At 57.2% G+C, this 11,942-nt stretch overlaps 1 protein-coding gene across 1 annotated transcript; it reads right to left on the bottom strand.

The window, feature by feature from the left end:
• Window positions 1–1,781: 1,781 nt before the first annotated feature.
• On the bottom strand, window positions 1,782–11,862 carry PROZ (protein Z, vitamin K dependent plasma glycoprotein). Its single transcript, XM_082859486.1, has 8 exons — window positions 11,541–11,862; window positions 8,892–9,055; window positions 7,609–7,633; window positions 7,053–7,166; window positions 5,992–6,123; window positions 5,330–5,415; window positions 3,701–3,818; window positions 1,782–2,690 (listed from the first exon to the last, which is right to left on the bottom strand). The coding sequence occupies exons 1-8, from the start codon at window positions 11,614–11,616 to the stop codon at window positions 2,119–2,121; spliced, it is 1,287 nt and encodes a 428-aa protein (XP_082715612.1). The 5' UTR covers window positions 11,617–11,862; the 3' UTR covers window positions 1,782–2,118.
• Window positions 11,863–11,942: the final 80 nt, after the last annotated feature.

Here is an 11,942-nt window from a genome sequence, read left to right as displayed (position 1 = left end):
CTCTCCCGGGCTGCACAAGTGACCCACCCTGAAGGCGCGTCGTCCCAGGGCTCTGACGCGCTCAGCCGGGCTCCACGTGGGCCTCTCCAGTCGGATGGAGCCGCATTCCGAGAGCGAGGACCCCAGAGAAGAGGTGGAGCTGGATCCACTTCTGTGAGCTGGGCTTCCGAGTCAACAGTGTGACCTCCACCATGGGCATGTCCAGACTTGGGCATGGGGACGGGCAGTGCGGAGGGGACAGCCTGCCGTGGGTGTCAGGCCCTCAGCCACCTCCCCCCACCAGTTCCCTGAGCAGGAGAGCGTGGCCTGGGGGAGGCGCAGACGGCCATGGTGAGACAGTCCGTGTTTCCTGGGGCACTGCTGTCACGGCATCGCTGCTCCGCGGGGCCGGGCACACCCTCACGGATGAGAGCTGCGTCCTCGCTGCGGGGTGAGCGCTGGACTTCGGGGAGCGTGCCTGGATTTCATAGCGTAGAGAGCTGGGCATTTTCAACACTTTCAGGTATTTTCTTGAACAGGAGAAAATCAGGGACTGACCGTGAACCATAACACGGGGTTGTACTTGGCAATGAAAGAAGCAGAACCTCGGGCACGAGCATCCCGCGTTCCCACTGGTCTGGAGGCCTGTGTGTGGAGCGGCCGGCCTGGCCTCGTCAACACAGGCCTGGCGGCGTTGTTCGCGCTGCCCCCAAACTTGGAAGCAGACAGTCTGTACCCGGGCGTGAATGGGTGTGGCCATCTAATCAAGTTCCCTTTTCTTGCGTTTTATTGTTTTGATTTGCTTACCTCGTGTGGTTTCTAACCACTTATTAAGTTATACACGTGACTAGAGCAGTTTTCATTTCGCATGGCCCTCTGCGTCTCAGCTGCGTTGCAGGCCTGTATCTTTCTCTGCAGTGGTCCTTGTTTTTAGAGCCTGTAAATGGTGTAGGGAGATTCTTACCTCTGCCTGTGCTGTGTGTGTTTGTCATAATTTCCAGGTAGGGTTTCTACTCTAGCAAATCCAGATTTGTAGGGCAAATTAATGCCATCCGCGAGGTTGCAGGTACCTTTACAGAACTATTTATGTAGAAGTTGCAGTGCGCATCCGCTGGATTTTAAATCCTTGGTAGCCGTTCAGAGCAGTGGCCCGATGACCTCATGAGAGTTTGAAGATAACACAGCCACATTCAGTAAGACGTCAGAGTCCTCTCCTGTTCCTCCACTGCCCTGTCCCTTAGTTCGCGTCAGATTCACATATTTACTTTTGCCAAGGTCCTTTCAGAGAAATGGGCCAGCGCTGCTGCAGACTGGCCAATAAAAGGCTAACTCTGGGGTTGCAGTATAATGTCAGAAGTGAAACAAGCATCGTGTTTGTTTAAGGGTTGTTACTTAAAAATCTGAATTGTGTTTAAGCTCCGTTCTCCGGTGAGGAGTGTGTGTAAGTCACAGTTTTAACCCCTTAAAACAGCCCTCCGCTCCCCAGCAGCGCGTCAGGAAGGAGCCCGCCCCCACCTGTGCCTTTGGCGGGAGCTGCCTTTAGGCCCTGCCGTGGTGGCCGCGGAGCTGTCAGCCGGGAGAGCCCTTCCTTCCCTCGGGGGAACTGGGCACCTCCGGCTTAGACATTAACGGGGAAATAGACGTGATGTGCACCCACGCGCTCTCGCCTGCCGGTCGGGCACCGGCCGCCCCGCCCCTCCGGGTCGGGTCTGCGGGAAGCGCCGTTCGGGCTGGGCTGGACTCGCGGCCCGTCGGCGTGGGTGGAGGCGGCGGCGTCACGGGGCCGCGGGGCTGTCGCCGCGCGGTCCCTGCGCCGCCCTCGTCGTGGGGCTGCGGCCTTTCGGCCCAGCCGCTCCGCTGCTCCCGCCCCGGGGTCGGGCCCGCGCGGAGGCCCGCGGTTTGCCTTCCAGCCCCTCGCGCTGCCCACTCCTTCTGCCCTCCCGGGGCAGGCGGGGAGGTCGCTGCGACGCCGCCGCCCCCGCGACCGCTGTTGGACTGAACCCCTCTGTTCCCTGGCGTTTCAGGAAAGCGCCTTTCGGTGCCGGCAGCTCTGCTTTTATTGCTGGACGCGCGCCCTTTCCCCTCCTCCCCGGGGTTCTGCTCAGACGAGGGGTCCTGGGGGAGGGGCTGAGGGCGCTGTCACCCCAGCACCGGCTCCTCGTCGCCTCTGTGACCGTGGTCGCCTCTCTGGCTGGCGGAGCTCGGCTGCTGCATGACTCGCTGGAGCCAGAGCGCGTATCGGGGGACCTTGATGAGCAGGAGCGGCCCGGGGCCCTCGGGGGGCGCAGCGCTCAAGAGGCCGGTGAGGAACCAGGCGCCGCGGTGCTCCCGGGCCACCGCGCCGCCCGCCGCCCACCGCGCCGACCCGGCCGCCGCGCCCCGCTCGCAGACCGTCCGCGTGGTCACCGTGGCGTTGAGGGCCCGGCCGCACTCCCCGGGGTCCACGTGCTTGACCAGCAGCCGCGCGGGCTCCAGCTCGGGGCCACGGAGGGTCCAGCCGCCCAGCACGCCCGGCCGCGGGATGAGGACGCGCTCGGCGAAGTCGGCCTCGGCAGTGCAGACGGGCCACCCGGCGTCGGGGCAGCGCACGGGCTGCGCCAGCTCCAACAGGGCCACGTCATTGTCCCCGGTGTCCTCCTCGAATCTCGTGTGCACGTGGACGCCCTTCACCTCCACCGCCGGCGGGGCCTCGCGCGCCTGGCAGCGGGAACCTAGAAGGAGGCGGTGGGGGGGGTCAAGGTGACAACGTGCGCCCCGCCGCCCGGCTCCTGCGCGCAGGGGACAGGGGCTACCCCACAGAGGGGCCTCTCCCACACTCTCCTCTAGGAAACCCAGTGAGGTGTTCGGGGGGGGGCGGGGGCGCGGGCGCAGAGCGCAGTGCGGGTTGCTGAACCGGTCAAAAGACAAGGAAGAAATTAGGAGGAACCTCTCCAAGCCAATCAGAGCTTGGCTTTTCGGATGTCATTTTCTAGGCCGACGTCCTGTTGACTGAAAAGTGTCTGGGGCTGGAGCGTATATTTGCGGGTCCTGGGAACCGCTGTGGGGCAGCTCACAGCACAGCCCAGGCCCCGGGGTGGGCAGGGGTCCGAGCGGCCCCACGTCAGTATCGGTGCCTCGCAGTGACAGTTTCACCAGCTGTGATTTCCTCCTTAGACTAAACATTCCGCATTTGTCTGCCTGCTGTGCCCAGAGTTCCACTAGGTGTCCCCGTTGCTTTATGACTTTGTGAGGAAGATAAGCTCAGTCTGTATTGCATTAGAAGCAAAAATTCTAGATTAAAATTTTTGTTTCTACATAGGATAGTTTTTACTTCCAATGTGATCTTATAAAAATGAATGACAGGGCTTCCCTGGTGGCGCAGTGGTTAAGAATCTGCCTGCCAATGCAAAGGGACACAGGTTCAAGCCCTGGCCTGGGAAGATCCCACATGCCATGGAGCAACTAAGCCCGGGCGCCACAACTACAGAGCCTGCGCTCTAGAGCCCGTGAGCCACAACTACTGAGCCCACGTGCCACAACTACTGAAGCCTGTGCACCTAGAGCCCGTGCTCCGCAACAAGAGAGGCCACCGCAATGAGAAGCCCGCGCACCACAATGAAGAGTAGCCCCTGCTCACCGCAACTCGAGAAAGCCTGCGTGCAGCAACGAAGAACCAATGCAGCCAAAACTTAAAAGATAAATAAATAAATAAATATTTTAAAAAGAATGATAAAATACTTACTTGTTTTCACACTAATGTTTCTGTACAAGAGTGAACATTTTGCTGTTGTCAGTACAAAATTGTCCTGTATTAGAACACCTCCACAGAAGTCTTCTCCTTCAGAATTTGTTAGTTTTACCTTTAAAAACCAAACAGACAATAAAGAGTTGGTGCCAGTTTTCAGGATTCGGGTCAGTATAGTGTCGTGGTTAGGAAGATGGGCGCACACCCCTCCAGCGAGCCCAGCCCAGCCCACCCACTGCTGAGGCCGCCTCAGCGCACGGAGTGGAGGGGCGAGAAGGGGTGAGCGATGGACACTTGGAAGATGGACGCTCAGGAGGACAGGCAGCAAAGGTACGGTCCCGCTGGGGACAGATCCCCACCTCCACCCCGCCTCTCACTTGATGTCCCCTCCCTCGGTCCTTTCGGGTCCGGTGGTCACTGAGCTCTGTCCGTTGTCTGGCCGGGCCTCCACCCAGCAGCCGAACGCTTCTGCCCCGCTCCACCTGCTTGCGAGCAGCAGGGCGAAGTAGACGCGTTCCGCACATGCGCACACGTGCGCACACGCGCACGCACGTGGGGCTGAAGCAGCCCCTTCACCAAAGGGCCCTGTACAGCTCTCTGTCGACCATGGTGGTCGCTGTGGTTACTGGGCACTTGAGATTGACTGGTCCAAGCCAGGATGTGCTCCAAGAGTAAAAGGCTGTACACCCCAGAGGGCAAAGGCTTAGTTGAAAGAGAAAATGTGAGTGTCTCTCATTGTTTACTATTCATGACATGTTGAGATAATATTTAGATGTATTGAGGTAAGTAAAACACACTATCAAAATTAATTGCACCTGCTTTTACTTTTATGCACGTGGCTACTAGAAAATTTAAGTTACGTCTGTGGCCGATATTGTGTTTCTATCGACAGGGCTGTTCTAAAGGACAGACGAGACAGAAGGGGATGATCTGCATTAAGGGCCTGGGTTGCAAGGAAAATGCAGAACGTAGGTAAATCCAAACCCATGTTGGCGGTATGATTAAAAATAATATTTTGTGGAGTTACTAAAAAAGCAAGAAAAGGATAAAATATTGGTCAGAATAGCAGATGAGCCTAGTGGGAGGTGCTTGAAATAATTTGGGAGAAGGGTAAACATTATAACTTCAGGTATTGCTAAGTTAGATATGAAAGTTTCAGTGTCAAGGGTGGTCACTGGATGAAGAGAAATAGAATATTTAGCTTCCAAACCAGGCAAGGGAGAAACAGGAAAATAACAGAAATGGTGCCGAAGAAGAGACGTTTCCTGAACATGGCAGCGGAGCTGGACTCCGCCAGCTGGTTGTGAGCAGGGCCCAGGCCTTGCTCTGGCTCTGGACCCACCGTGTCCACCCGAGCGCCGCCAGGATGCCTATCTTCCGAGAGCAGTGACATTGGAAACGGTTTTTGGACTCTAAGAAAGGCCTTGGATGGCTGTAAATAAAACTATGTTTTTATTTGGTGCAAATAATGAAGACACTGAAGCTGTGAGTTCAGAATGAGAAAGTGCTTTGAAGTGTGATGTTGAGATTGTAAGTAGTTCACCTAAATCAAAGAAGGTGGAGATGACAAATAGGATGAAATTTGTAACAAAAGATTAAAACACATTTATAAAATGTTTCTGTTACCTGCCACGGGAAAGTCGGAGGGTCCTGCTCGCATCCCTGTGACGCCAGGAGGCCATCAGAGATGAGGGCTCCGCACGCACACCTGTCTTCATTGTGGCCACATGAAAAGAAAAGTCAGTGCCTCCCAGGGCAGACGTCGGGTTTATCTGTGGCGCTGACCCTTCAGCCTATTCCTGGATGCCCGCTAGGTTGAGATAATTCACAGAGCAGGTGAGATTAAACGACCTGCTCTCAGGGACTGAGAAGGCCCCGGGCAAGCCCAGCAGGGGACTGGGAACCCCCGGCCCAGCCACAGTGGAGGAGAACCCCGTGCCCAGCCACGGGGGAGGAGAACCCCCTCACCCAGCCACGGGGGAGGAGGACCCCGCGCCCAGCCACGGAGGAGGAGGACCCCGTGCCCAGCCACGGAGGAGGAGGACCCCCCCGCCCAGCCACAGGGGAGGAGAACCCCCCACCCAGCCACGGAAGAGGCGGACCCCACGCCCAGCCATGGAGGAGGAGGACCCCCGTGCCCAGCCACGGAGGAGGAGGACCCCCCGCCCAGCCACGGAGGAGGAGGACCCCCCGCCCAGCCACGGAGGAGGAGGACCCCCCCCAGCCACGGGGGAGGAGGTGGCCTGTCAGAGGTCCCTGCAGGAGGAGGCCCAGCGGAGGGGACTCACCGTGGGGGATGCAGGATTTGTGGTCCTGGCCCAGCTTATGCCCCTTCGCACAGCTGCACGTGTAAGACCCCGGCCCCGGGTGGCAGAAGTGCTGACACCCATCCGTCCTCAAAGGGTGACATTCATTTTTAGCTGAAAAGGGAAGAAGGGAAAACCAGACATGTTACCCTGGACATAGCCACTCTGAAATCTCCTTGCGCACTGGGACTCCGGCTTTTCCTTCCAAACGTCGCCAGGCGAGCGTTTCGACTCCCGCGTCAGGAAGGGGCGAGGAGCAGTCAGGGCTCCGTCCTCAGAGCAGCAGCTCGGTTGCGGGGGGCAGGTCTGCAAGTCCCTCGCAAGGATCCCCGTTTCCCGGCCGTGGGCTCACTTCCCGACGCAGCAGCCGCTCCCTTTAAGGGGCTTCTTCCAGGTGGGCATTGGGATGAAGCTGGAAGCCCTGCTTTGGCGCGAGTTGCACTTGGGGCGTCCACACAGCACTGGGCGGGGCGCTCAGGAGGCAGCTGGAGTCCGGGGATCCAGGCTGGACATAACGTTCGTCCCGGAAACGGGCTCCGCGTTGGCCCTCGGGAGCATTACGCGAGTTTACTGCCGCACGAACGACCACTGACAGGAATTGGCGCCGCCCACCCCCCACGGATAGTCTCACGATGTTGAAGGGACATCAGCTGATGAAGCTGCAGGCCGGGTCACGCACCCACGACCCAGAGAGCCGGGTGCGGTCCCCTCATAGGCTGACCACCCCAGACCCATCACCCCCAGCGGGGTCAGCCGGGCCCCGGGAGAAAGGAGAGTAGATCGCGAATGGTCTGGACGGGGCGGGGGGCTGGGAGGAAGAGGAGGGGACCCCACGGGGGAAACAGGGGCCGTTCACAAGGTGTGATTCCCAGCGGAAAGCCGGGTTACCACGGGCCGTCTCCTGCTCATCCCCGGGGCGGGGCTCGGTGTGGCGGAGGCCGGGGGCGGGGGTCCGGGGGCGGGGGCGGAGGCCGGGGCGGGGGCGGGGCAGGAGGCCGGGGGCGGGGCGGAGGCCGGGCGTTGGTGGGGGCGGCGGTGCTCACCGAAGGCGCAGTCCCGGCCGTCGTAGCCCGGGGCGCAGGTGCAGGTGTAGCCGCGGATGGTGTCCTGGCAGGACCCGTTGTTGAGGCAGGGCCGGGAGACGCACGGGGAGCCGCCTGCCGATAGGGACGTGAGGACACCCTGCGGGTAACACCCCTCCGACGTCCCTCCAGGACCCCCTTTCCTTGCTGGGCGGCCACGTGACCAGCGCCGGCGCCTCCTCGAGCTCTCCTGTCACTGTGGTCCCCGCAGGGACGCCCAGCATCCCCCAAGCCTCGCCTTCCTCAACCGGGTCTGACCCTTCAGCACGAGGCCCAAGGGAGCCCGGGAGGCCGCTCCAGCTTCCCCCTGATCCCGGCGGGACCTCGGGGCCTTTCCCACCCTCGTCCTCGGGCAGTGCCAGGCCCTTCCTTTGGGTCAGGGGTTCCAGGAGCCCAAGGCTCGAAATCTGGAATCCACTGGCCTCAAATTAGCAGCCCTCGTGAGCCAACTGCCTCCCCTGACCTTAAAGGGAGGAGAAGAGGAAAGAATCCTGGAGTAGGTGGAGGAGACACTTACCCAGATACGTCTTCCAAAATTCATCCTGTACAAGAGAAACATAAAAGTGTTACAAATGGGACATCTGTGTTCCATGTTTTCTCCTGTGGCTGGGCTTGAAAATAAGAAAATGTTGATTTTATTCACTTCACAGGAAAATACTGGTTGAAACAAAGAATGTAAAATTCTTTACATCTACTTAATATCATCTTTAATACACCCATGTCCCATGTCCCATTCAGTATTTATTTACGGTGACCCATTTGAGGAAGGGAAAACAGTCTAAGACGTGGCACAAACACCACGGCCTCGCGAGGCCCTTTCCCCTCCCGGGCCTGTCTCCATGGCCCCACTCTGCAGAGTGCCTGGGGCAGATGTAGAAAATTCACATCACTTTTTCTGTTTTTATAAGCCAATTCAACAAGGATTAAAAATGTGGGGGGAATGTTAACTTGGGGTGGCGGTATCTAAAATTAGGAGAATTACTCAGACTTAAGGCCTGGAGGGTAAACATATAAGTAATTGCATCTCCCCAAATCATACTCGGACTTCTAACAACTCAAGCACAACTTTACCAGGAAGTTTTAATTTCTCTTAGTTTGATTAAAGATCATTTTCTTATACATGGGCATTTAAGAAATTATGATTTTAAAATACTTTAAAAATATATTAGAGAAACGGGTCAACATTTTGTTCAGAATCACCTTTAAATATTGCTGCTTTAATATGTAGAACTGGGAAGTCTTTATTACGTATTTTACTATTCTGAAATATTTACACACAAATATTCAGGCCCTCTGTTTACTGATTGATAAGCTTATGAGTAACTGAGAATGGCAAGTTCTCAGTTGTATTATTCAGAGTGCATGTGTTGTCGCTTGTAATCCAAGTTATAGGTTATGAGAGATGTTCTTTCTTACCACGTAGGCATCCTAGGGAGGATCTTTGCGTTGCTGACACATTGAAACAATTACATCTTTATTAAAAATACTAAATTCCGTCAGAGTCCTGTCAAGCTGAGTGACCTCTGTGAGGAGTCCGGCTACTCAATGTGCTAATTTGCTTAATCTGAAGAGTTTAGGTGGTGGGACTGAGCTGCCATCCCGGGTGCCCCACTAACTGGCTGGGGAAAGTGATTTCACTTCTGTGTCTCTGTTTCCTCATCTGTACAATTAGGATTAGATCAACCTCCCAGGTAAGTAAATAGGTTAATTAATTTAGTTCAGCCTCTTTGAGAAAATATGTCCTCTAAGGCAGCGGAATAATCAGAAAGCGTGTGAGTCTGTGGCAGGGGGGATACATACAGTGGATGCGTCATTTTCAAATACTTCTCGTGCTTCCTCGTAGACACAGATTTCTTCGTAACATTCCTTTTCTAAATTTCCCTCAAAGAGCTCTTCCAAAAGGTAGGAGCTGGCTCGTTTCCATCTCACCAGAATTTCATTTGCTTTTGAGGTGGGAAGAAACACTGCAGAACAAGACAGGCGTGTAGGCGCCTCAGCGTGGGCGGGCAACCCAAGAACTCCCACCCACATCCTGAGGGCCAGGCTCTGCGGTGCTGGGAGAAGCAGACCCAACGGTTGACCCTCAGACCCGGGAAGAAGTTTACCTCCTGCTCACCACGACGTTGGGCCCCGGGCCCCTTACGTGCAGCCAGGTGAGTAGGAGTGAGCTTAGAACAGGAGGGTGGGAGCCCGCGAGGAAGGGGTGGAGACCGGGCTTGAGAGGCTGCCCCCTGGGCAGTCCTCTGCCAGGACAAGAGCCCCCGATTTCTAGCTGGGCACACGGCTGCGCGGACAGACTCCCCTGGTGCTAAGGGTGGCCGCATGGCTGAGTGCTGGCCACCAAGATGCAAACAGAAGGGCTAGGCAGCAGGTTCCTGGGAACCTTCTTGAAAAAGACAACTGGCGTGGCCCCTGGCCGTTTCTTTGTCCCTCTCTCCATCCTGCTACCTGGGACACAGATGTGATGGCTGGAGCTCTAAGCGTCATTCTGGAATATGAGGATGAGGATCACAGCGGGGAGGACTGAGTAGAGCCACCTCATAAGGACACCAGTCATTGGATTTAGGGCCCACCCTAACTGAGGATGATCTCCTCTTAATTAATACACCTGCAAAGACCCTATTTGCAACTAAGGTCACATTCTGAGGTTCTGGGTAAACATGAAGTTTGGGGGACACTGCATAGATGGTGTCCACAGATTTCTCCACTGTGAGGAAGATGTTTTGGGATAGGAATGTCCTGTCCCCCAACAGTCTTTAGCTGAGTGTTTTCAGCGTCAATGAAGTAGTTTTTCCTGAATCAGTTATTACCATTTTAATTGCAGAAGAGTGACTTTACACCCCTCTTTCCTTCTTCACTTACTAATCGGCATTCAGCTGTAAAGGAGAATCTTTTCCCTGAATGCTTTGTGTTGACTCATTTATTGAATGGATTTTAAAATTCCAATGAATATTTTTTCCATTTCAGAAGTTCTGTTCGATTCTTTTTCACATCTGTTTGGGCATTTTAATGTCTCCTGTTTTCTTGCCGTATCTCTATCACATCTCCTGTGTTCTGTGTCTGGGTATCAAGGTTTTTGTGAGTCTGATTCTACTCTTTTTCCTGCAAGTTTCTGGTTGTCTTCTTTCCTTGTGTGTTTGGGTTTTTCTTTTACCATGAGACGCCCCAGGTTGAGAAGGGAGCCCGAGGCAACGAGGACCCATGTCTCCCCCCGACGTGACCCTGGATCGTTGGGGTGTCACTGCAGTCACCAGCAGTCGCCGCAGACCCCTGGGCCGACTGCAGTGACTGCTTCTCCGGAGAGGTTTCTCTTTCTCCACCCAGCACCAGCATCCCGCCGCGGAGCTTGTCTCTTTCCCCCACGTGGTGCCAAGCATGGTCTGAGCTGGGGTGGGGCCTCCTCCTGGGTCCCCTCGCGCCGTGTAGGCTCTGCGCCTGGGGCTGCGGGGAGCCGAGGGTGGTGGGCGCTCCACTGCCTCGTTCATTCTTTTGCTCCCGTTGGTCTTTCCCCTCGTGCCAGGCAGGGGCATGTAGCAAACATGGGATAAAATACTTACTCTGCTTTCAGCGTTACCGGGAGGGTTTTTCTGGGTATCTCATCTGTGGCCCCTCCAGGACAGCGTTTCACGAGTCCTCGTTTATTTAGGCTGCTTCGGCCGTTTACCTCGTACACGATCGTGCACAGTTGTACGCGGCTGTGAGCTGTGTGCTGCCGGGGGCGGCGGGGGGGGGGGGTGTCTCTTACTGAGGCCTCATTCCGAGCTTTGGGTTTTATTCTAAAGGTTCCACTGACTGTAAGAGGAGCCTTGGCCGAGGTGGGCAGCGCAGCCGAGAGAAGCGGTTGCAGGCCCTGTGGTCACGAGTGTCCCCGGACATTTAGGACATCGAAGGAAAGAGGTTAGGATCATTTTAATAATATACTTATTTAACCCAATAGATCCAAAATACTTCTGTTTCAACACACAACAATTGCTAAAACACTATTAATTTGAGTTTGCATTCTGATTTCTGTGCTAAACCTCTGCAGTCTGGTGTGTTTTGAGCTCCTGGCGACCTGACCTTGGCCGCCGGTTGGGTGCGGGGGCGCGTTGGCCGCGTGGGCGGCAGGGCTCCAGGGCCCCCCATCTGCGGTCGCTGGTTTGGGTCTGAATGTGAAGGAAGGTTGAGGACGGGGAGAGGCCCGCGGGCGGGGGGCATGAGGGGCTGGGGTGCCCTCCCGGCGCCCCCAGAAGCCGTGCCCTACCCAGTCCTGAGCCCCGGACCCGGCGGCCGGCTCCACCCCCCCGAGGGACACGGTCGCTTCCAACATACTCGTCACGAGCGGCGAAGAGACCGGGAGCTGGGCTCAGACCATGCTGGTCCCACCGGGGGCCGTCGGCTCCCAGGAAAAGCCCCCGACCCAGCCACCCGCAAGCCTGAGTCAGAAGGGATGCCCAAGGTGGCGCCTACCTGCGGGCTGGGCGCCGCGCGGCGCGAGCAGGGCGAGCAGGGCGAGGAGGGCGAGCGGCGGCCCGCGGCCGGCCATGCTCGGCCCGCGGCCAGAGCGCCGCCCGGCGCGGCTCGGAGCGGGTGCGGACGGGAAAGCAGCCCCGCAGAGGAGGCCGCCCGCGGAGGCCAGCGGGCGGCGCAGTGCCCTAGAGGCTTCGGCCCTGCCTTTTTCCGTTTAAGGCGAAGAGAGGGCAAGACGGAGAAATGAAAGGCCGAGGCCGACAGGGGCGGAGCTGCGGCGGCTCCTCGGGAGGAGGTCGGAGGTCGGAGGTCGGGGGTCGGGGGTCGGGAGCCGCGGCGTCCCACGGGAACCGGGCCTGCGCCGCGGGGGCGGGGAGACAGTGGCACGTTACGCCGACAGAC

The sequence above is a fragment of the Leucopleurus acutus genome (genome assembly GCF_964270905.1).
Source record: "Leucopleurus acutus genome assembly, chromosome: 18".
NCBI lineage: Eukaryota > Metazoa > Chordata > Mammalia > Artiodactyla > Delphinidae > Leucopleurus > Leucopleurus acutus.
Note: the sequence above shows the minus strand (reverse complement) of the source record. Positions and strands in the feature narration are given on the sequence as shown.